General features: G+C 46.0%; 1 protein-coding gene across 2 annotated transcripts in view; it reads left to right on the top strand.

Moving 5' to 3' along the window:
* spn-E (tudor domain containing 9 protein spindle E) overlaps positions 1-25,812 on the top strand; it is a 134,870-nt gene that overhangs the window by 46,827 nt on the left and 62,231 nt on the right. For both annotated transcript variants that reach the window (XM_077665305.1, XM_077665306.1), the window contains 9 exons: positions 108-192; positions 4,775-4,832; positions 7,331-7,435; positions 10,531-10,628; positions 11,118-11,249; positions 12,394-12,556; positions 14,563-14,626; positions 16,741-16,804; positions 21,410-21,628. In XM_077665305.1, coding sequence (XP_077521431.1) covers positions 108-192; positions 4,775-4,832; positions 7,331-7,435; positions 10,531-10,628; positions 11,118-11,249; positions 12,394-12,556; positions 14,563-14,626; positions 16,741-16,804; positions 21,410-21,628 — 988 coding nt within the window. The remainder of the gene's footprint in view (positions 1-107; positions 193-4,774; positions 4,833-7,330; positions 7,436-10,530; positions 10,629-11,117; positions 11,250-12,393; positions 12,557-14,562; positions 14,627-16,740; positions 16,805-21,409; positions 21,629-25,812) is intronic.

Raw genomic sequence — 25,812 nt, 5'->3', positions numbered from 1 at the left:
ACTTTAAAGCCTTGGCAATCGGTACGACTTGTCTTGTTCATTTTTGCCGTGCTGTAAAATTGGGAAATTTCTCATCTTGTTAGGCCTTATTTTGCATTTCCCCTCAGGTGGACGTTGCTGCCTCTTCACTCCTCAGTGACCCAGCAGGAACAGCAGTCAGTTTTCTTGCGTGCGGCCAGAGGCCACCGAAAGGTGAGTAGCCATGCACAGTGCTGGGAATTGCAAAGTAAAATGAAGCCATTGACGGAGCAATGAAGGCCTGATTGGCAAGTGAATCCTCTTCAGTGACACCTTTTTTTTTATGTCGGCTGCCGCGGTGGCTCAGTCGGTGTGGCTCAGTCGGTGCTGCTGACCCGAAAGATGCAGGTTTGGTGCCGGCCACGGCGGTCACATTGTGATGGAGGCAAAATGCTAGAGGCCCGTGTACTGTGCGATGTCATTGCACGTTACAGAACCCCGGGTGGTCGAAATTATCCGGAGTCTCCACTGAGGCATCCCCCTCATAGCCTGAGTTGCTTTGGGTCTTTAAACCCCATAAACCAAACCAAGCCATCCTTTTTACCAGACCCTAAAGCTCATTCTCATGCTGAGAGTTATCCTATGATCGTCATTTACTGTGCTCAAAGTATGTAATGTACGTTCAGCTTTCTAAGTTGAGTCCTCTGCTATCCAAGCAATGCTTTTTTTTTTTTCGTAGTGAAAACAGTGTCATATTCTTTTTACAGAAAGCTTTTTCAGGAAGGATTTGTTCGACAATTTTGGACTTATTTTCTGTCTGACCTTTTTTATTCTGTCAAGTTCCTAGTATTGTCTTCATACTGTGAAAAAGTGCTTTTTGTGGTGGGGTTTTTGTACACAAGTGTTATATGCGTCCCGTTTCTGCTTAGTGTTTCAAAAGGCTAGAACTCTTGTGTGAGTAAATGTGTGAGGGATCACTGAAAAACTTAATGGCTTTGATTCAGATGGGTGTACCACGTGACAGCCACGTGGCGAGTAAAATGAGTACAAGAGACCGAAGGCCACCAGATATGGGAAAAAGGATCAGAGCATGCGTTAGCATTTGTGTTCCCTCCGACAATGGCAGGTGGCGTGATCCATTCATCAATCGCTGTCTGACTGCTATACCCGCTTGCCACTGTCCCAGCTCTTGTGAATCTGGTTGGCGACCGCAGTTTTTCCGCTTGACACCTGTCACTTCCTGCAAACTCGCCCTATCTCCACTTCCCCTTGCCCTCTCCCTCTCCACTTTGCCTCCTCTTCCCCAAGGCTTGACATTCCGGACACCAAGGCTGCATACTTTTGCCCCTAGTGGGAGTTCTAATGCTAATGCATTAGACCTGGCATTGGTGGCACATGGAACACCCACATTATGGTGAGCGAGGGGAGGCTACCGTAACAACACTGTGGAAAGCATATGAGGCCCTTGGTTGTGGTGCAAGAAAAAATACATTTGAAATGCCTGTGCTGCTATAAAACTTAGGCGCTGATCATTGATTTGGTTCCTGAATCTGTGTTCCCTGTCACATTAAAATCTATTGTCCCTTGGGCCCCTGGTTCGTTTAACCGTACAGTTTATTTGATGTGGAACTTCACCTGTCCAGCTTGTTGTCAGTTCCTAAGCTGGTGTCTTCAGATCATTCTTGACGTCTGCATAGAGCAGTTTGTTATTTTTTCATTGAAGATGAGTCCTTGGGGTTCATTCTTCATCTCAGACGCAAAATTAGAGGTTCCTTTGGCACTTCTATGTGAAGCTAGTATGCAAGCCAAATTTTTTTGCACCTGGTGCATGCATCCTTGAATTCAATAGTGTGCAACGCTGTGGATATCTCCTTCATTGCTTAAAGCAGGGGTTCTGAATCTTTTCTTTAGAGCGATAGCTCTACTCCTATCATGACCCTTCTCCAGCGAGCTTCAGCGTATGACCTCTGGCTCCACAATTTGACCTCTAAAGAGGCACGTGTGTTTCCAGTCACGCACGCCGCGCATGCCAGCTGCTGTGCAGAAGAGGAGTAAAGAGGGTAGTCGCATACGCTGCACGATGCACAGAGAGGAGGAGGAGGGTAGGAGCATCCCAGCAGATGCGCATGCCGCCGTGGAGCAGAGGAGGAGGGTAGTTGCCGCACTGTGCATGCGTGTACCGTCGTGGAGAGCTCTGGCAGATGTGTGCTCCGTCGCCGTCGCCGCATTGCAGAGAGGAGGCATCCCAGGTGTGCTGCGTACTCTCTCCGTGACGTCGCACACCTTGACCGAGTGGAGCGGGAAAGTGTCTGCTGGTATCGCATGCGCAGGCCATGAAAGTGGGTTCTACATAGGGACCGGTGCACTTTGATGCATTCAGCGGAATGCTGGTTGTGTTCAATGGAACGCCTTGTCGCCCACAGCCAAAGCTCCCGGCCGGGCAAGGTATAATAAAACATTGAAACCAGCGTTGTGTCATATCACCGGAGCTATTGCTCGACATCCAGTTCAGCAGCGTTGAATCCTTCTAATTTTTTTATGCCATGTGTCTTGGCTTCTGCCCCTTCCTGCCTGACATGCATGCGAGAGGCATGCAAGCACACAGCCTCTCACAAAATGCCCTAATTAAAATAATAATGACTGGCTTAATGGCAGAACAGTCTGCCGTGAGAAATTACTGTGTGATCAATCCTTTAACAAAGTGGGTGAAAGGAAAGGTGGAGGTTGAGGCTTGCTTGGGTTTAGGTGTGCGGGAAAGGCAAAGAACACATTAAGGAGCCCATAAGTTTCGTGGAACACAGTTTGAGAATCCTTGGCATACAGTTTCGCAGCCAGTCGTGCCTTGGCTCAGAAAGTGCCATGGTCATGGCCTTGTACAGTAATCCATCGTTATAGCGGAGTCAGCGGGACAGCGAAAAAATTTAGTTATGAGCGGTAATTCAATATAAGCGGCCACCTGAGAAAATCTATAGCAGTCGAGCTTTAATTGCACCGCAACTGCAAGGAACTCAAAATACAAGTATTCAGGGAAGCTAAACTTTTTTCAGGTGCAAAAAAGTCAGTGAGCTTTGGCTGTTTCAAGTTCTTACCAGGCGTGTGCAGCCCCTGCTCAAATCTGACCAAGCATTGCTTGAGGTCACGGTCGCCGCCCATGCATTCAACCTTGGGGGAATTCGAACTGCAACACTGAGAGTTTTTTGGTGCACCATTGTCGACGTCGCTTCACTCTAAGCGAGTCAAGCTCTTCGTGCTCTTCGAGTAATGAGGCCTAAAATGCATACATTTGGGTAGGGACCAGAAGATATTTTGAATAAAGCGATACAGTAGCCGACAGGTAATTCGGACTCCAATAATTCGGACTTGTAGGATATTTCGGACCTCGATGAGGCACCGTCAGTCACCCTATAGAAGCACATACATATTCGTGATGGATATTTCGGACTTCAAAAAAGTCCGAAAGTTCGATTTTTCGGACTAATTTCTGTCGCCTGCAGGCCAAAATCAGCCATCTTATCGACTTTTCGCCGGCACAAGAGGCGCCATCTTGGATTGAGGTTCATTTACGCTGCAGTTGGACTGGCTTGGCATACTTTCGGTAGATTGTCATCGCCGTCAACTTGCTTTTGTCGACGACGTTGTCGCGGGCAGTTATCGCTTGTCCCATACGTTGAAAATTGGTTGTTGGGGGAAGGAAATTGTGCAGGCGCTATCTCACATCTCGGCGGGAAGGGATAAAGGAGGGACTGAGGGAAGAAAGGAAGAAAGAGGGGCCTTAATCGACGGCTCCGGAATGATTTCGACCACCTGGGGATCTTTAACATGCACTGACATCGCACAGCACACGGGCGCCTTTTCGTTTCGCCTCCATCGAAACGCGGCCCCTGCGGTCGGGTTACAACCCGGGTACTCCGGATCAGTAGCCGAGCGCCCTCACCACTGAGTCACCGCGGCGGGTCTCATACGTTCGCCATTCGCCGTTTCGTCACTTCGGTTTCTCTGACCGCGTTGACCGAGTGGAGCTCAGTCTTCACGAAGTTACATCCGTTCACGTTTTGTGATTGCGTCCGGCGGTTCCGCCGCTTTGAACGAAAAGTGCCTTATCTTTGCATGTTTGATGAGTGGTGTGATGCACACTTGGGTTGTGGACAACATGGTCCCGTCGGGTTCGTCAAAGAAGCGTGGGAAGTATTCCAACTAAATGAGGTGACCTTGCTGTCTAGCGTGTGCAGTGAAAGCACAACTTTGGCCCAAATACAGGCGCAAATCGTCGCCACCAAGAGAAGTTTTCCGCAAGGTAAAATCAGTGGCATTTTTAAACCGATTTCATCTCAATAAAGTGATTTTTTTGTACTTTACGGATTTTTCGGACTGTTCGATTTTTCTGACCATTTTTCGGGTCCCTTCGTGTCTGAAAAACCGATCGGCGACTGTATTTCGAGTAAAGCGATTTCATTATATCGAAGAATTACTGTATGTTGCTGCTGCTGTCACTCTTGAGCAAGGCCTGTTTGGATTTCTTTCTCACAGCTGGTAGTGCTTTCACCGGAAGAACCTTAATGGCAAAGGCCATCCTTCCTAGAATGTCTTTCCCCTCGGCACATTTGTCTTCCAACTTGCTACAATGATCGAGGAGCTTTTGGATTTGGATGTCGAACCCAAGGCTGCGGAACCAAATCTGGACATTGGTGACCATGTTTTGGGGGAGACAAAATGCTAAATTGGTCGCACCACATGCTGCAGTGTTAGTGCATGGCAAAGAATTTCGAGTGGTCGGCATTAATGCAGAGCCCCCTTACTGCACATTTGTCTTCCGCAGATAATCCTGTCAACCAACATAGCAGAGAGCTCCATCACTGTGCCAGACATCAAGTATGGTGAGTGCGCAAGTTCCAGCTGGTGGCAGTGTCATCAGTTTTTCCCACCTCACGTGGAGCTGCTTTGGTAGAAGAAACATTTGGGATTTATTCTAAGAATGGGACACGATGGAGTGCTATTGGTTGTAGAAAGAGTGGGATGATTCTGCTTTCGGTGCGGTGTTCTTGCGTTCCCTCAGCACCTTGGCAGCATCCATAGCTGTCCTTTGTGCTGCAAGTATGCATGATCAAACTGGGATCAGTCAGGATTTGCTAGTGCATTCCAAACAAATTGAGTAGAATGAATGGAAGCCCTCAAAACATGATTCAGCCTATCTTAAATTGCAGGTTAGTACCTTGAGCCCCACACATATCTTTGCGTAATGTATTAGTCAGCCGAGGATATCCAGAATGTACTCTCTAGCAAACAGTTGGTAGCATGGGTTAACTCTTTCGTTACCACGGGAAAAAGGACTGTTTTTCGTAGGTATCAGGCAAACATTTTTTCTAGAAAAAATATGATAGGTAAAAGTATACAAAATGCCTAACAATGATTGGAATAGAATGCGTCTTCTACTCAAATTTATTTCAATAGGAATATAAAAAATAGAAAAACACAACAAATATTTAAAAAGAAACAAAGAATTTGTATTCACATGACAATAACTCTACAAAATAATTCTTAAAAAATCTAGTAATTAAAAAATGATTCAAATTCTTTTTATAACTTGGCATTAAAATGTAAAAGTTAAAAGTCAAATACTTTTTGAGCTAGAAATTTTTTTCTTTATGCTCTTTGAAAAGGCCGATTTTAGTGTGTCCTAAATATGATTTTAACACTCGGACAAAAAAACAATTGGAAGTATTACGTTATGTGCCAAAATAAAGCTTGGTAAGCATGCGTTTTAAAAATACAAATTGCAACTAATATCATTTCGGGAAAAACTGATAAAAATAATACAAACGTAAGTATTATACAAATACAACTAACAGGCCAATGTTCCGGGCTTCGTTTTCGCCTTTTTGCAGTGTCCAAACCAAAATCCCATTGTCAGGGGCCCTATTATTCGATGCATCGAAAATATCTGCTGCTGATGCAGTAGAGTCGCGCTCAGCGGGGTTTTTTCGAGCGCGCAACGTTCCCTCGCTTGACGCCATGCTTGGAGCAGCCTACGCCGTACTCTCTGCTTCAAGGGCATTGCCAAAATTCGCGCCTCGCGGGGAAATTGCAGTCTAGACAGAAAAATGAAACTAGTTTCTGAATAACAAACCAGATGGTACCGGATCATTGTAGAGACTTGATATGTGTTATAGCAGCGCTCGGCTCGCACAAGTGTACCGGAAACCGAAAGCGAAACTAACAGGCCAACGTTCTGAGCTCTTGTTTCGCAGTTTTGAGCACCTGAACCAAAATCCGACGATGCGATATCATTGCCAGAGACCCTGCTACTCGATGCACCGAAAATATATGCTTCCGATGCAGTAAAATCGCGTGCAGCGGGGTTTTTGCACGCGCGCTCCATCGCTGCGCTGGGAGCACCCTACGCCGACGCCTCCGCTTCAAGGGCATTTCAAAAATTCGCGCCTCGCGAGAAAATTGCAGTCTACACTGAAAATGAAACTGTAGTTCCTGAAGAACAAACTCGATGGTGCAGCATCGCTGTAACAGCTGCACAGGAGCGCTCCCTTTCGCTCAAATGGTCCGGGAACAAGAAAATAAACAGGCCAGCGTTCCGGGCTCTGGTTGCACAGTTTGAGCTTCGGAAACAAAATCTGGCGATGCAACATCGTTATCGGAGTCCCTGCTACTCAATACATCAAAAATAAATGCTGTAGATGCAGCCAAATGGCGTGCAACGGGGTTGTTTCGAGCGCACACCGTTCCAGACTTTGATGTCTTGCTCGGAGTGTTCAACGCCGCACCCTTACCTTCAAGCACATTTAAAAATTACCAGCTTGTGGCAAATATACAAGTTATGCAGGAAATAAAAGTTCAGTGTGTGTTGTTGAACAACAAACCAGATGACTCGGCAAATCCATAACGGCTGCGGTCACGCTGTCGTTGCAGTTTGAATTTTTTTATCGCTGGTGATCGATGCCCAGTGGCATGGTAACGAAAGAGTTAACCATTAAGTGTAATTAGTTTGAACATAATATTTTTTTGGAGTGTTAGTGCTTTTCTTTGCCTGTTTTGGTGCACATGAACAGCGAGCATACCATAGGCCCAAAGGACAGAACTATCACTGTCAGTGTCAGACATGGTTTCAGTGGGACAAACTTTGCCCATGAGATCTTCAGGTAGGCAGAAGGTAGTTCATCCAAGCTTTGAAGTGCTCTTGAGTTCCTCTTTAACCTTTTACAGCGTTAGCCGTTATGGCTTATGGTTCTTGGGATTGAGCATACTGCAGTCAGCAGATATTTGTGTTGCCTTATGACTTCTCGGTGTGTAGCTCTGCATTTTTCAACATGCTATGCTTGAGTCTTGTTTTTTTTTTTTATTCCTGTTCTGCTGTTTTCAGTGGTTGACTTCTGCCTAACCAAGTGCCTGGTGTGTGATCCGGACACAAACTACTCGTGCCTTAAGATGGAGTGGGCTTCAAAGTCCAACTGCAAGCAGAGGCAAGGTATGTGTGTACATCTTTTTGACTAATTGTGCTATATTGAACAGCAGAGCAGTTCGTGTGTACATCTCTGTGAAATGCACGACAACAACAAAAAAATAAGCGCCAGCATGGCGTATTTTAATTTGCCAAAGTAGTAATCATCTGTTTTGTCGGGCAAATTTGAGCGGAGACAATAACGCTAGTCGCTGCCAGATGCTCCGTGGCATGCGCACCATTAGGAATCTGTTCACAGAAGTCCTGTAGCACGGACAGGGCTTCTGCGGCTTTTACCGTACGCTTTTGTGGTTGGGGCAGCTATTCACAATTGTCTTGCAATGAGCCATTGTTGCCAGCCCTTGTGATCTCCTGAATTACTTCATCTTCAGTCAGCTGCCCGGCAACTGCGGCTCCATCGTCGAGGATCAAAAGCAGCACAGTAAACACACTGGCGAAGCGTACAATAACCACGAAATGTGACTTAAAGCTAACTAACCGCGACAGTAGCAGCAAAAAGCACACGGGGACAGCACATGCCAAAACAAGACTTGTTGAAGATAGGAGTAATACAGTAAAAGCTCGTTAATTCGAACTTGAAGGGGACCTGGAAATTTTTCGAATGAAGCAATGTTCTAATTATCGAATGGATGCCAGAATGAGAGGTCATTGCGCACCGCCGTGAGGGCGGAATCCGAAGCAGTCACATCTAGACTCGTTATCGCGAGCTAGGCGCTACTACACGTTTGTGGTGGGCGATTCTAAGAATTAAATTCATGCGGTCCTAATGGCAAATGAAATAAATTGATCGGCCGGTTATGCGCCAGAAACAAGCACTGAAATGTACGCGCGTGAGCAGCGAGCTTTATTGCTGGAATGTAGGACGCTAGTTACGCTCCAAAACAAGTTTATTCAAGGGGGAGGGTTGTCAAAATTAAAAGTAATCAGTGAAGTGTATTTGCTTGCGTTTCTTCTGCTGAGACTACATCAGCATCATCTGGAGCCTGCCCAAGAGCTCCAGCACAACGTATGAATTCTCAGGGGCAGAGAAGTAGCATGCTGCAACATCGAGCGCCGACGCTACTTCACATGCACTTGGCGGCGGCATAGGCTCGTCGCCGCAGTCGGACTCATCACTGTCTGCTGTGCTTACCACACGTGAGCCCTATGGCGCCTGCTGATGGCGTGCAGCCTCAATTATATCGGTGTCACTCAAGGGCTCCAACTTCTCTACACTGCTATCCATGTAGCTCGCGGCACCAACAAAAAGCACGACTGCGGCACCGGAACCGTCGTTTCCGCCATACTGCGTTGTGTACATGTCGCGACCAAGCGACTGCGGCACAATGAAAACCTGGAACGGCTTGTGCTAAAGCATCGGTAAAACCTGCTTCGGCATGCACCTGAGCACAGGCTCCGCCAGCCTCGTGTGCTTGGCTTTTTTCTTATCCATTGTTTTACATCTCTAATAAATTTTCAGCGCGTTGTGTACTCGCTATGGGTCGACTTCTATCTACGAGGAGCGGTGTAAGCCAGGGGCTGCTAGTTCGAATTTACCATAGCGGATGCCGACTTGTTTGAATTATTGGGAGTTGTCCCCCTTTGAAATACTTATAGCTGTGCCGGGACCCGGGCGTCAGTTTGAATTAACCGTAAGTTTGAATTAACAAGCTTTTACTGTGCGACTACGACATGACTATGCAAAGTAGGGCTAGCAAGGACAACAAAGCATTCGGCTGCCGCCGACCCCGATTCCCTGCCATTGCCTCCTCTACCCTCACCCTCCTTCACACTGCTGATGACCACGTGGATGGCCTACGATGCATTTTTTTTTGTGTGTGTGGAGCTACATTGGATTTACCGATATGTGCTAAAATTAGACTGGATTGACGAGAGTTTCACCCCATAGCCTCGTGTATATTTTTGTAGGGACGCAGGTCGAATTATTGCACTTTCCAAATTGATGGGGGCCGAATTAACGAGCTTTCAATGTGAGGAAGTTCTGTAGTTGGTATGTTGCTGCTGTACTGACCTGAAACTAAGCCTAAGAGGCCAAGTTGTGCATTGGGCTTGTCGTGTCTAATCAAGGGCAGAGTTATTTTCTCTGAATTCTGTTTTTCACCTGAACGTTTAGCTGCTGGTGCTTGGTGGCAGTGGCAGTGTTCTGTGCAGTGAAGGCTTGCAGGTTCGATACTTGGCTCTGGGGTGGCTTCATTTTGATGGAAGTGCAGTGCAAAGATGACATTTCCCTTCTTTTTTTCCACAAAATCTCGAGGGGGAACATTCTTGCAGAACATTGGGTTACATTTAGTGGTGTTTGCACTTTAATGCTCTCGAAGACGGAAGCTGGTCATGGAGAATGCCAAGCTGTGATTGAAGCATCTAACTGGATGCATTACCCTTAGCCTGTGCAGGTATACATGATGAGGTTTTAGCCAATTTATTTCCGGTCTTTTTCATGTACTGCTGAGCCTCTCACATCAATTTAACTTGCAGCCTGGAGTGGAGGCTCTCGGTGAATGCTTCTTTTTATCTAGAAATAGATGTTTAGAAGAAAAGAAACTGTCAAAGAAGTCTGACAAAAGTGGCTTATTTATAGGCTGAAGTGTGTGAATTTTGTGGATGCTAAATTCCTATTGCAGATGCCTTGTATAATGAAGGTTGATCGCTAGTGGCTCTGCATCAGAACTCTTCAGAATCACTGCAGTCACTTTGGTCATCAGGAGAATTTGTTGATAACCCTCTTTTCATAGCTGCACTCAACATGATCATCACCGTCATTGAGAGTATTCATTATTTCTTCATTAGAAGGACTGCATTTGCTCCCTGCCACAGCTATAATGCGTGTTCACTAGAGGACTGTCAATAGATGCAGTGAATAATTGCTTGAAAAATCGGTGCTACTGCTGCCGTTTATTGGAAGATTATGAGACATCCCTACAGGAATTCATTGTTGTGCGCCATCCAGGGACGGCTATAAAAACTCTTGTCATAGGCTGTTGTTTCATTGGCTTAGGCAATACGGTCCTGCTTTCCAGCAGGCAGTGTTCTGATGGCTTTGCAAGGCACTGGGTTAAGGGAGGTGTTTCGGCGATGAAAACGCCTGTTCTCCCCCCTCCCAGGGCGTGCCGGCCGTGTGACCGAGGGTCGTGTCTACCGTATGGTACCTGAGAGCTTCTACCACGAGGTTCTGCCTGATTACGGCATTCCAGAAATGCAGGTTTGACACCCGCTCCCATTGGGCCTCTGTTCTTGTTTTCTGAGCTTCTGAATTTTCTGAGCTCGTTGTGGACATCCCGGGTTTTTGGTTCGTCACGGTATACACACACCTGGGTAGAGTTCTAAAATTGTGGGGATTTTCTCAGCTTCCAAATTCTCTATTAGGCCAGGCTTTCTTTTTTTGCTTCACAATTTAATATTTGGAGTTGGGGGAGGGCACTAGGCTGTTGAACATTACCTCCAAAAGTTTGTCTACTCTTGAAAAAGGATAAATCAAGTCGGAAGATTTTTCTGCCAGTCTTTCAGAGCTAGACATCTAAGGAACACGTAAGGTTTCTTGCAAGAAAAGCGTACCCCTTGTTTTGCTGCTTGACTTTTGTCCACGGCTGCTTACTCTCGGCGAGTTTTTGTGGGTGCATTACCACAGGTTGTCAAGAGTCCCAGCCGTAGTGTAGCTTTAGCTCACAAAAACTACCCTGGCTGGTTGCAGCGGTGCCCTTTGGAGCTGACTGTGCTCAAGGTGAAGAAGCTGGACATGGGCCAGCCCAAGGCCCTGTTGGCCCTGTGCCTGGACCCCCCTGACCTAGGCGACATCGAGCGCGCCATCCTGGTCCTCAAGGAGGTGGGACACTTGTTGCGTTGACGTCTGGCCATGAGACTCACTTGGAAATTGCTATGTCATTTAAACCATTGCAACCCTTTAACCATCCTTAACGGAATGGCAACGAATGACGAAGCAACTGCAATACTGCTGTTTCTGTATGCCTCATATGACCTGAATTTGGTTTTTATTTTGTAGCCACCGTTCGGCTGTCAGAAACAAAATGAAAGGTATTTGAGAGAACAAACTAAAAGATAAGTTATTTACTGGGTGTAGACGAATTCCACATGGTGATCCACGTATGGTAATGTTGTACTCACCATTTCAAAGTAGAGAACTCTCAGCCAAATATTTGGTGTTTGTACTCTTAAGGGGGGACACTGGTCTTAGACCTATTTTCCTTATTTTTAGCCCAATCCTACTGAAACTGTATCACGTTGCTCAGTTTTTTATACTTATTTCAAATATGAAATTGCTTTTTCAATTAATTGGTTAGTTCCTAAGATAATTAATTTTAATGAGTCATTTATTAGTACCTCAGTACAAAAAAAAAATGGCTCAATAAAAAATTTTTAACCCATGGCTACATAGTGTGGTGAGTAAAGAGTGCAATAATCAAAGCAGTTTTTCCATTTTGCCCTCATTAGTAATTTTGCAGCACTTAGAATAGCAGCACTGAAAGTGTGAATATCGTGCGTCGATAAACTTTTCAAAATTACAAATTCTTGAAGCGTGATTGCACAATTGTGCTTCGATTATTGCATACATTGTGCCTTCAGCTTCCCTTAGCAAACAGTAGGACATGTCTATCTGTCCTAGACGTTGAGATATTGACGTACTAAGACATCCAGGTGTCCAAAATTTTCATGCCGTTAAATCGCCTGCTGCTGCACTAATTGAGCCCACACAGTGATCTAAATTTAATATTCTGCTCTAAATTTAATATAGGCTCTAAAAATGTCATTTTTAAAAAATTCATTTTTGGGTCATTTTTTGGTCCCAAAGACCAGTGTCCCTCCTTAATTTCTCTCAATGAGAAACTGATTTTGTTTGGCTGACCTTTGAAACTGCCTTTGCTGATGTGGACAGCTACTTTTGCTGGCACATTCTCTGAAAATTTCTGCTGGCTCCCTCACAACACAAGCCTCTTTTGTGCCTTCCAAAGGTGAGCGCCCTGACGACAATGGTTGATGGCATCTTCTACCCGTTCGATGGCGACCTGACCTTTGTGGGTAAGGTGATGGCTCAGCTGCCCCTGGACGTCTGTGTTAGCAAGATGATCTTGCTGGGGTTCGTGTTTGGCGTCGTCGACGACTGCATCATCATAGGCGAGCCAACTCTCCCTTTCTTGGCCTGTTGTCATTTAGTGCCCCTTCTTTGCATGCTTTGCATTGGCCTGAATTGCCTGTGACTTACATTTTGCCCAGGTGCTGCTGACTTGTGCCTCTGGATAATTGAGACTTAATTAATAATGTTGTCTTTACCCCGTATGTTTTAAATCCATACTTTTTTAGTTCCAGCTACCATTGTAAGTTAATGAAAGCTATTCTTTAGTGTTCTTCTAAGCAGTGGAGTTAGTTCAGTTATGAGAATCAGTGGGAACATGTGAAATATTCACTGTAACAATTTTCTTATTACTTAATGCTTAAAAGCTTTTATAGGCTGAACAAGGTTTACTACTTCTGCAGAAAAGTTGTCTAGAACCTCCTCGCGTGCACTTCAAAGTATAGGCCTTTGAGGAGGCCATCTGAGAACCAAAGTTTTAAATGTTTTCGTCTAGATTTGTGTCTCAAATCAACTGCCAAAGTTCGCTGTTCGCGACTCTGCTGGCTATGCTGCGGAAGTTCCAGTGTCGGAGGCGCTGTAATCTGTGTGTGCATGTGGTGGTGGGGGAGGGGGTTGGATTTTCAAAGCCAAAGCCAGAACATGTACTGGCCATGAAACACCTTTTGCAGAGTTTGATACAAGGACAAAACTAGCCACTACGAGAGGCATCAGCATTGATTTGGATGTCAACAAGCTGCCATTCTTCCACAAAGGAACCCTCCTCACGCATGAAGGTGTAATTTACTATGTTGGAGGTGTCTTGAAGAAAGCATGCGTTTGGTAAAATTTGGCAAATGGTAGACTGTACTAATTAGGCAGTGCGTGCTTATTTTTCACACAGACAAGGCATGATTTAGATTCCAAGTTTATGCACACTTGTTCTGAAGGTCTTGCAATCTCTGGAGCTATGTGTGCACTGAACAGGGCTATTCTCTCCATTAGTGAAAGATTGTCGGCACTTCTATGCAGCATGCAAAGCTCTTCTTTAGCGTGACACTTAGGAAAGTACAAAAAGAGTGCAGTAAAGCCCTAAATTCTCCCCATTGCTGCTGGGTACCCAGTTTTCCTGTGAGAACAACCTTTCCCTTGGCCTGGTGCATAGCTCTCTCTGGAGTGAAGTGCTTGGAAAGATTGGGCCTTTGACCCTAGCTCTCGCAGGCCAATGAGCCTGTTAGTCATGGCGTTCCTTTACTGAAGCTGTCTTTGCGCCGTTAAAGGGGCTGTGAAGGGGCTCTAATAAAGTTGCGGCATGCCTGGGATATTGAAGCACGCCGCTTCACGAATAGTGTCCAGCAAGGATTTTTTTAAATGCGCTTTGTAGAAGCTGAGTTATCTGTGGTTAGAATTTGAATTTCAGCTTCTTCGCGCCTTTCCCTCTCCTGTCGTTACTTTTTGCACGCTGGAAGGTAGGCGCTCCTTCGCTGACCCCCCTGTGGGAGCAGAGCTTCACGACCCGCCGGAGATAAGCGGCTTATTGGCCGCGGCCACGGTAGCTGCCTGACGTTTGAAATAATCTAACCAATGGCCTCCTCTCACCTTGTCTACGCAGACGCGGGGTACGGAGGAGGGTGCGAGCATGAAAAAGTCGCCGGGAAGGGCTCGCCAACTTTGACGCGTGATTGTGGGTCGTCTGCTGCGTGCAGAAGGGTATTATTTGGCTCTGGTTTTCATGGCAACACAGTGCAGTGATTAAGTGAGTTAATGTGCTCTCCTCAGAAGGCGTTTCGAGCCCCTTTAAGATCAAATCGTAATCATCAAAATGCTGAATGCAACCACCTGGACATCTTTAGCTGACCATGTACCTGCACATCTTTAGCTGACCATGTACCTGCACATCTTTAGCTGACCATGTCATGGCCTTTGCGAATACGGTGCATGCAGGCACAGTGGGTGCATTGAAACAGGTCTGCAGGCTTCTTTCATTTAATTTGCTCTAGTGTTCTCATGGTTCACACTCTTGGAATGGCCGTCCAATTCTTACGTGTTTTTCCTTTCCTTTCCTGTGCAGCGGCGTGCCTCTCCATCCAGTCCATGTTTGCGAGGCCCTTCCAGAAACTGATCGAAGCTTACAAGTGAGTTGCCCTTTTCCTTTTAGTGCGATAGCATTTGAGGTCCTGTTTTCGGGAAAAGACTGTCCATTCGTGCGTCCAGGTCACGAAGCAGCAGATCAGATGGCTCACCTGCCTTGGTGGACCATGGCTTTTGGTTGAGGGGGGTCACTTGACTTTCTGGCATCGTCACTATCTGCCCACCTTACTGTCACCAACCTGTCTATAGTCGGATGCAACTTAGGAACACAGCGGCTTTTCCCCGTCAAAGGACCAACCAATGGCGTCGGCCGACTCTCATGGCCCTGCTAGTGTGACAAAGCAGGGAGTGGTTACATGAAAGGGGATAATCCCTTCCATCTATGATCCGGGGTAGACCCCTCTCTCCACTGTGGCACCGCTCCCTGCATTGTCACTCTAGTAGGGTCGTGAGGATCGGCCGACTTTATTGGCTGGAAGGGGGTCCTTTGACGGGAAAAAGCCGCTGCATTCTTGAATTGCATCCGACGTACCGAGAGAGGTCATGTGACCTTGTGAGGTTCAGTTGCATTCAGGCACTTAAGCCGTAAAGAAAGCAGTAAAGTAGAGAATGGCCAAATCTGCATATATGGATGTGTAGGCAGAATCTAGGTGACAGAGAAGGAGTACTTGTGCTGGAGGGATCTCTAATGCTATACCATTGTACTTTTAAGTGTATAAATGTATGTTAAGCGTCGTCCAAGTTTTTTTCTTCCTTCTCTTCCTTATTTCTAAATGGCATTCTTGTATACAGTAGCCGATGGGCAATTCGGCCTCCAATAATTCGGACTTGTAGGATATTTCGAACCTCGATGAGGCACAGTCAGTCACCCCATAGAAGCGCATACATATTCGTGACGCATATTTCGGACTTTTGAAGTCCGAAAGTTCGATTTTTCGGACTTATTTGAGTCGCCTGCGGGCCAAAATCGGCCATCTTATCCGGCGCAAAAGGTGCCATCTTGGATTGAGGTGGATTTACGCTACAGTTGGAGTGACTTGACATACTTTCGGTCCTCATTTTGCCAGTAGAAGTCCCTGTGATCTCTGACACTTCGAGATGGCAGTCGGATTGTCATCGCCGTCAGGTTGCTTTTTGTCGCTGGCGTTGTCACGGTCGCAGGCAGTTATTGCTTGTCACATGCGTTGAAAATTGGTTGTTGGGGGAAGGAAATTGCGTAGCTTTTATATCGCATTTCGGCGGACATTTGCACGGTGCATTAAGGGAAGGGTTAAAGGAGGGACTGAGAGAAGAAAGAGTTGCCGTAGTGGAGGGCTCTGGAATAATTTCGACCACCTGGGGATCTTTAATGTGCACTGATATCGCACAGCACATGGGCACCTTTTCATTTCGCCTCCATCGAAATGCGGCTGCCGTGGTTCGGGTTCGAACACAACTAGTCCAGATCACTAGCCGAGCGCCCTAACCACTGAGCCACCGCAGCGAGTCTCATACATTCGCCATTCGCCGTTTCGTCACTTGGGTTTCTCTGACCTTGTCAACCGAGTGGCGCTCCGTCTTCAGGAAGTTACATCCGTTCACAGTTTTGTGATTGCGTCCGGCGGTTCCACCGCTTTGAACGAAAAGTGCCTTGTCTTTGCGTGTGTTTGACGAGCGGTGTGGTGCACACTCGGGTTGTGGACAACATGGCACGCCGGTGCCGTCGGGTTCGTCAAAGAAGCGTCGGAAGTATTCAACTAAACGCCGTGACCTTGCTGTCTAGCGTGTACAGTGAAAGCACAACTTTGGTGCAAATACAGGCGCAAATCATCGCCAGCAAGAGAAATTTGCCACAAGGTAAAATCGGTGACATGTTTAAGCAGATTTCATCTCGATAAAGTGATTTTTTTGTACTTCGCGGATTTTTCGGACTGCTCGAATATTCGGACCATTTTTCGGGACTCTTCGAGTCCAAAAAATCGGTCGGCGACTGTAGTTTGATCCCCTGTGTTCTAGTCGCGCATGTGTGTTACAAGCAGCTATTAGTTTAGTGATGTCGTCTTTCTCTTCTTGATCCACTAGCAGTTCCCTTTTGATTGTTGCGGTGCAAGAGTAGTTCACCTCACTTGACGTACACTCTCTCCACTCCATTAACCTTCGCATCTTGCCTTCCTCGCAGATCTCGCATGGCCTGGTCTGACGGATCATTCAGCGACTGCCTGGCCATGCTCAAGGCTTACAAGGTGTGCATGCATGGTTGCATGGGCATGATTGCTGGACACATTTGTCCCGAAGTGAGGAAGAAAGTAAAAAGAACAAACAGTGATGACAACAATTGTGTGATAACAAGGAAAGATACATCTAAGACACTCATGGAAAAAGCAGGCGGCAGATTTTTCTGTTCATTGCTTGGTTGTAATCTGGATGCTTTGAGTGTTCAGCTGGTTAACCGTGCAGTTTTAATTGCATCATAAAGTGAGTGAATGAACATGTGGGTGAAGCCTGAGCAGTGTGCAAAAGTCTTTTGGACACTTTTTGCTATTCTTAAGTGCTGTGCGAGGAGCGTTCAAAAAGTATAGAGCCTTCTTCCATACCGCCTAAACCAATGAAGTGCAGGAGACTTCCTTCACTGGAGATGTAGAGGGGACATTCATGCGCATGCGCGATATTTTTCTGGCTCGCAGAAAGCATCAGTCACTGGCAGTCTGCCTATAAGTGATGACATGTAGTGCGCAGTCGTAAGATTCCGGTAAGTTGTACGATGAGGGAACAACATGAGCAACAATATTGTATCAAATTTTGCCAGAAGCTTGGCAGTACCCAAGCTGAAACCATTCACGAGATTCGACAGGCTTCTGGGGACGATGCCATGAGCAGCTCACGGATAAAGGAGTGGTACAAATGCTTCAAAGATGGCCGCACATCAGTGGACAGTGATGCGCATTCAGGCAGACTATCAACAAGTCGGAATGAAAGTGTCATTTGGCAAGTGCAGACTTTGGTCATGGAGGACCGTCGCATTGCAGTCCGAGAACTTGCGAGAACGACGTAAGAGTTAGCATTGGATCCCATACATTCAATTTCAACTGAAGATTTGGGCATGAGGAGAGTTTCCGCAAAATTCGTACCAAAACTGCTAACAAAGAAGCAATAGAAATGCCGTCTGGAAATCCGCGCAGGACATGCTGAACAATGAAAACCGTGATCTCAACTTTCTGAACATTGTGATCACAGGCGATGAGTTGTGGGTTTATGAAGTACGACCCGGAATCCAAAATGCAGTTGTCACAGTGGAAACATCTGACATCACAGAGGCCAAAAAAAGCACGGCAGGCCCGCAGCAATGTCAAAGCCATGTTGACCGTTTTCTTCGACTCCCGTGGGGTGGTGCATCATGAGTACTACACGCACCACAAGGCCAAACCATCACAACGGAGCACTACCAGGAGGTCTTTCTTCGCCTTCATGAAGCTGTGCAGTGCAAACGACCAGATTTGTTGTGTGGGTAGCACAATCTTGGCAGCTCCACCACGACAACGCACCTGCCCATTCTATGCATCTGATTCAGATTTTCTTAGCCAAACACATTCCTGTGGTTCGTCAGACTCCCTACTCCCGCGACATGGCTCCGTGGGACTTTTGGCTTTTTCCCCAAGCTGAAAGTGCCGCTGAAAGGAACTTGAAAGGAATTTGAGTCGAGTGGAGGAATGCATCATGGGGAATGCTACGGCTCGGCTGGCTGATCTCCATTCCAAAAGACTCATTCCAGAAGTGTTTCCAAGAATGGAGAAAGCATTGGGAGAAGTGTGTGCGTTACCAAGGAGACTACTTTGAATGAGATTAGGGTTTTGTGCCTCCAGATAAATGTATTTCTGCCAACCAAAGTGCGATACTTTCTGAACATACCTCGTATTCATTCGACTTGCCGAGGCCTGCTCATTTCAGTGAAAAGAAAAATCACTGCTGAGTGACACGAGTCTATTAAATGCAGTGTTGTCGGTAACGTGTTACAAGTAATGGCGTTACTGGTAACACATTACTTTTCTCGGTAACTTAGTAACGTACTCGTTACCATTTCGGAACAATTAACGGGTAACATAATTACGTTAACATTTTTCGGTAACGTGAGGTGTCACGTTACTAGTTACTTTTTATTCCAGTTGTGACTCACTCCACCCCCTTTTTTAGAAAAAATAGTGCAGAGCATCTAAAGTGATGCAAATAAACAATGTACAGGTGCTCCCAACAGCCCTTGTTGGGGCTCGCATGCTTGCCAGAAAACAGCTGCCCTTGACAACGCACCCAACTAAAAAAAAAAGAATAGCCATAAAGCACGAACACACATTTGCACACGCCTTCACCTACCTCCCCTTTCCAAACCACTCACACACACAACTCTCTACAGAGTGGAAGCAGGCCGAGCCTTTTGGAACATCACATTTTTCAGAATTACTCTAAATTTGTTGAGAGTTCAGCGATGTTTTCTTTGTGAAGTTAGAATTGATGTTGGAGTGTCATTTTGTGTTTAATGCCACATTCAGAAGATGGCTTCATCATCTGCCACACAGTTAGAATCCAACACATGTAACTCTGCAGGCAACTTTAGGCCACTATAACACTGCTAAGCTCCTGCACGTTTGTGCAAAGTATTCTCGTTAAATCAAGATATTGCGTAAAATCGTTGTTTGGGCTAGATGTTATATGTGAAATGTAAGCTTTATAAAATTGTTATCGTAAGTTCTTAAGGTGACGAAAACTTAAAATTTATGGTCATAAAGTAACGGCAAAGTAATGTGCGGTACTTTTTTTCGGTAACGGTATTGATAACGCGTTACCTTTTTTTGTAGGCAACGTAGGGCGGTAAAGCGTTCTTTTTTTACCTAACGAGTAACGTATTTAGTTACTTTTTTTTCAGTAATGCCTACAACACTGATTAAATGTGGGATGTATGTGGAATTTAGTTTTCTGAAGTGGCGCAAAACTTGCATGACAATGAAAAGGCTCGTTCGTTATTGAGATTCCCTTTGTGGTCCTCCTCAGAGTTCTGCCTTTGTGGTCCTGCACAGAGTTCCACTCATTGCATGTCATTACATGTTTGTTTGGTTTTTAGCATTTTTGTATTTTTGTCCTGCTGATCTGCTTTTTAGTGTTTGCAGATTTGGCTTGGCCTGTGTTCTCTAGTGAACCTTTAGCTGACTGTCATAGCTCGCTGTGTTGCCACTGGTGTGTGCCTCAACTTTTGAATTGTTAAATGGACCAGGCGCTCCCATATTTTTTTATCAGCCTTGGGGGAACCCCAACGGCTTTCAAAAGGTGCTGGGAAACCCCGGGCAGGGCATTTGCTTTCATCCCTTTGTACCCGACGTTCCGCAAAAAATTGACCATGCAGACATGGGGCCCTCTCAGAAGAGGTCCAAGTTCGATTAGCCATAAATGGCTGTATGGTGAAACACCCTGGTGTGAGAACAGATAGTGCATTAGTCCCAAAATAAGGGAAAGGTGGGAGTTCAGCCATGGATAAATTTTAGGTGTTAAGGAGACCCAGATACAGTCGCCAACCAGCAATTCAGACCCCTGATTTTTCAGACAGGCATGACTATTCTGACTTTTTCAAGGCACTGCAACACGGCCCTTAGAGGCAATGTATAAAAGCGCCTGAAATTTCGAATGCACCACAACTCTTTGCTCGATTTTTTTAGAGCTCGTTGGCACTCGCCACCAGTACCCAATCCAACATCCGATGTGCACAGTGGAATCTCGTTATTCCAAACTTTGAGGTGCAACAAAAACTTAACCAAACAGAATGAAATTCAAGCTAAAAGGGAGCCTCTTAAGGGGGTATGCGGGTCTTTGGGACCAAAAAATCGCGACATAATCGACTTTTGAATTTGGTCATAGTTGGATATCTCTCATCATTTTCCATCTTAATTTCAAGTTTTATGGCTGAATACCGTATAGTTTACGAGAAATTGACACGCAAAAAGGCAATTTTGACAAGAGAGCTCACGAAAATCGGTTAGAAAATGCCCGTTTTGCATCGTTTGTCGCATCAAAAGTAGCCGGCGCAGCTAGGCGACTTTGGTCTCGTTTGAAAGAGCGGCGCCTCAGCTTTCTTTCCCGCCAGAACGAAAGGTCTAATGTGATTGGTCGCTGAGAAAAGGTCTCAAAACTAAATATAAAATGCGGCAATGCTATTGGCTGTTGGACACCACGTGGCGAAATTCAAGCGCTTTTTGGCCAGCGCCATTTTTTTGGGTGCTCCGCACTCGTCCTACGACTTGCTTAACGGAATAATGGCGCAGATCAAGTGACAGGACAGCAGGAGAGTACAAACACACACAAGCGCCAACTTACAACTTGCAAGCCCTCACAGAGTACATGTTGCTAGTTATGATGCTGGTTTTGGCTCTAATTGCTAGGTGCAATTATGAAGGCGAACACCGGCAACACGCCAATGGCAGTACAGCTGTCGTACGCTGTGTCTATGCAAATGGTCCCTACCTGTATACACAATGCATGGCAAGATTTGGTCATGAGAAGCTTCTTCAGCTCTTGTGCACAATGCTACTGACTCCTTCTTCTTTCATATTGGAAAAAGTTTGTGTCCCCGCCCCGTTCCATTTGATTTTTCGAACATTTTTGTGGCTCCTAGAGGGTCCGAAAAATCTGCCAACTGTAGTGCTCTTATGAACACATAAGTGTTCTGAGGAACCAGAACATTTCATGGAGCGCAGTTTAAGATCTCCTATTGTAGACTGTCGAGTGCATCTGCGAGTCTGAATTCAAGTGCGTTTTTTTCTCTCTCTCTCTCTCTTTCGTCACGCACTCATATGCTGTCCTCGGTGCAGATGTGGCGAGACATGCGGAATCAGGGGGCCTTCTCTCGTCGCTGTGGCGTCAACGAGCGGGAGTGGGCGATGCACAACTTCCTCCAGCTCAAGCGCCTCCACGAGGTTGAGCGCCTCGTCGATGAGATCAGCCGTCGGCTAGCCAGGTTCAACATCCAGGCCCAGGAGCAGCCCAACATGCCGCCGGTCGACCTCGACCAGCACCTGGTCATTCTCAGGGTGAGTCAAGGACAGGCTTGCTCGGGTATCAAGCTGATGCTTTAAAAGGGGATGGCATTGTAGTCTTTCATGCTTATTACTGCAGCAATTCATTGGAGGGCTCCTGTGTCCATACTGCAGAGCTGATCTGGGTGACAATAAAGGCCACCATGCCTCTATGAATGAACAAAAGCAGGCTTGTACTGTTAGCTTGCCACATTCTAACGACAAACAAGCTACTGTCACTGAGGACAGAGGTGCTTTATAAGATACAGTAGAACCCCGCTATAGTAAACTCTGTTATAGTAAAAACTCGGATATAGTAAAGTGAAGCTGCAGTCCCAATACACCTTCCATAGACGATTGTACGTTTTTTTGGTTTATAGTAAAGATTTTTTTTTGAAGAACCTGCAATAGTAAAGCGTGTCTAGCTGTGGCACAATGATGACATCGCGACGCGCGAAGTCTAGGATCGCGAGGCAAATAGCAAATACGATAGAACGGCGCTCTTTGAGGTGGCTTCACCACCAAGCTAGAGAGCTGCGAGGAGAAGCCAACTTATTTAAGCCCTTGAGGTCGTGAGGCAAAGCATGTAGCACTCACAAAAAAGGTAAAGGTGACTATGAACGTAAAAAGGAGGCGGCACGGGTCACTGAGAAAGGAAAGCTGGTAAAAGGGCAGTGAAGAGTAGGAAAGGGAAGTACATTGCCCATTTATAGTGATATTGAGAAAACCGGAAAATTCGATCGTTACAGCAGATTATCGTTATATCTGGACCAACAAAAAAAAGCAAAAAAACACACCCATGTATTCCCTCATGCATGTAGGCATTACCCCCTGCATGTAGCCACCACCACCGGTCCTCCTGTCAAGGACGCACAGCGTCTTGGTGCTTTGCCAAGTTCGCCGAGCGAGCCTCCCCCACCCCCTCCGGAGCTCCCGTCAAAAAATAGACAGGCTGCAATGTTATCGACGTAGAGCATCTTGGCACGCTGCCAAGGACTGCACTGCGAGCAGCGCAAAACGAGGGAACATGCAAGAAAAGCGAACACTTAAAAAACACCAATTAATTTCTCGACTATCTCGGGCAGAAACTGCGTGTGTGTTCAGACAGCATTGTGCGGCTCGGCCAAGCAGGCTCCTTCCTCCAGCGACTGTGATGACGACAGCGCATGGTTCCCAAGGCTGTAAGCAACGCTCCCTCGCGGATTTCGCCACGCTGGTCCGTTGGGGTTTTTACCTTATTTGCTTCAAAGTATTTTATTTTTTGTCAAGCTTTCAGACAAATTTTATGGGTAAACACCATCTGGGCGACCAAAATCCTATCATGTCCGTTATTTTGCCGCTGATTGTATCATTATATGCGGTCTATTGTTAGATAGGGGCAATGGGAGAATTGATAAATCTGAAGAATTTGTTATAAGTGATATATCGTTATATCTGGTATCGTTATAAGTGGATTACTCTGTAAAGGGCATGTGTTCGTAGCATGGCAGCGGGAAGCACGGGGAAGCAGCGGCAAGACGCTTTGCCGCGCTTGACTTTTTCGCGCGCGTTTTAGTTACTGCCTCTGGAAACGGAAGATGGCACGGTGATCATGCAAAATTTTGGTTATCACATTGGTTATCACATGGAATCACTCACTTATTTTCGTAGCCACAAAGCATAGCTGAAGTTGAAAACATGATAACATGTGATAACTTAAGTAATTACAGTAAAACCTCGTTAATTCGAACTTTGTTTATTCGAAATCCCGCGTAATTCAAAGGTTTTCGGCGGTCCCAACAGTTTGCATGCAAATTTTGCCGGATAATTTGAACAGCCAGCGCGCCCTCATCCGGATAATACGTCAATTTAAGCCATGGCCTCCGTGACTTTTTTATAGTGCCAGTCTCTGAGGCCAGTATAGTTGCCAGAGTGGAAGCCAGGCGGCACTTTAAATCAACTTCCTGTTTCCGGTGCTTTGTTGTGCCTCAGTGATCTGCACCGGTTTTGGAGGCTAGCTTTAGGTCTCCTCGATTTGGCTGCACTTTCCGCACTAGTTCACAAAAGTTCCGTGTCAGTGTAGTGCCAGTTCTTGCGCCGCGAGTGTAGCCCGACACTAGTGCTGTCGGTGCAGCGGCCAAATCGAGTGCAAAAGTGCAGAAACTTTCGTCTGCTGCGGCCATGTACCGTGTTGGTGTTTGTCGCGTGTTTTCACATATGCGCGAGATTGTGCTAGCTGCACTGAACGCTGTGTATTTGCTCCAAGTGGCACATCTCGTGGAGCGGCTATGAACGTTGTTAATTCCAAAAGTGGTGAAGAATTTGACACCGTTCTTTCCGTTGCGTTATATAAAGGGGCGCAGGCCGGTCGACCGTCACTGATTCAACGGGTACTTCGAAGAGGCAACAATTAGACAGGTTATTCAGACTACCGCTCGAGACGATCTTTTACAGTGCATACGCGTGATTCAGGCTGCTTCCGTCCTATCGAAAAGTGACCACGGTTGTCCGCCAAGAGTTGCCTGATCTATAATTGAACTCAATCGCGTTCACTTTCGGCGGACGGTGACGGCGACGTGACAGTCAGAGGCTAATTAAGTGGCAGGCGAAGGTGTGGGCTAACTACCACGCCAAGCAGTCGCGCATCGATGACTACTTCAAGTGACCGTTTTTCAGGCGAAGTAAAGGTGCAGTGTTGATACAGCCACGTTTTGTACGTTTATTTCTCGTTTTTCGTCTATTTTTGATAATTCGAAAACCCGGTTAATTCGTTGATTTTTCGCGGTCCGACGGACTTCGAATTAACGAGGTTCCACTGTATCTCATAAGAGGAGGCTGTAAGGTATTTCTGAGTGTTTATTTTATAGACAAACACTTCATGCTTAGTAAGCAGCCAGAGAGAATAGTCCCATGCCATCATCAACAACTGATGAAGTAAAAACCCTGATATAGTAGAGATTTTTACTGGTTCGAGCTATTTTGATATGGAGGGGTTCTACTGTAGAAAAAAGAAAGAAAGAATGAATTGCAGCTATCTATGCCGCAGGTCATCTTCATGAGCAGAATCAGTGGCATCGAGTACTGTATTTACTCGCATAATGAACCCACTTCCCTCTTATCATTGAGAATTAACCTTTCTTTTTAAAAGGGTTAGCTTTTCTTAGCATGTTCTTCAGTATTGCGCCAATGGCAGCACAGACCTTGGAAGCATGCCAAGATTTTGCGGGTGGATAACATCACAGCGTGTTTATCTTTTGACAAGAGCTCCTGTAGGGGTGGCGGGCTTGACGAACTTGGCAGAGCGCTATGTGCTGTGTGGCTTTGATAGAAGCAGCAGTGGCTTGTTCGGCGCACTGCTGCATGCCTGGCTGCACCAGTGTATGCTTAGAAAACTGGCGAGCACTTAAGCATCACTGAAGAATGTAATGGTTTGAACTACCAACGCTACAAAACATCCTCTACACTGATGTGCTGTAGAGGAAACGAGACGTTCAGACCCCCAAGTGATTTGACAAGATTGAGATAGTGAAAATATGTAACCCCTCTCTTACTAGAGCTAACGTTATAACATTTGCATTACACACAGTTAACAATCCTGGGAGTTTTTCTAACCTGTTGTAAAAAACGTGCATCTTACCTACAGGGCTGGTGTTGGCCATCACAAAATAGTTGGACAGTGCCGTGATACAGCAGACTTTTCAAAGGGAACGATGCTAAACATCGGCGACATGAATGCGGCTTACCACTTGCTTTTGTGGATGATGATCGATGGACGGGCAGGTGGACGGGCATATCTATATGAAATTTCGACTCTCGTAGAAGAATCTGTCAACTTTTTTTATTCCCACATAATGAACCCTCCCTCCTAATTAATGTAAACTTTTCAGAAGGAAAAGGAGGTTTACTGTACAAATAAATAAAGTACTTCCTTTTCTGGATTTCTGTGACTATGACATAGTGCTATGACATTGGTCTCTTCATCATCATCATCATGGGTTTCAACCAAGGGGTGGGAATAACTGTTAAGTTTGTCTCCAAATTTCTTATCAATAAGTATATATCAATTCCTGCTTGATGGAGTCCACAGAGCCACATATAGCTAGAGAATTCATTGTTACTAAGGAGAAAAATTGGATGGTTAATTGGAGAGACTTAGGAAAGGCCTTTGCCCTGGAGTGGGTGTAGTCAGGCTGATGATGACGACGATGTCCTCTGTGTTT

This window comes from Amblyomma americanum, chromosome 5 (assembly GCF_052857255.1).
Source record: "Amblyomma americanum isolate KBUSLIRL-KWMA chromosome 5, ASM5285725v1, whole genome shotgun sequence".
Taxonomy (NCBI): Eukaryota; Metazoa; Arthropoda; class Arachnida; order Ixodida; family Ixodidae; genus Amblyomma; species Amblyomma americanum.
The sequence above is the reverse complement of the archived record's forward strand: the minus strand, read 5'-3'. Positions and strand labels throughout refer to the sequence as shown.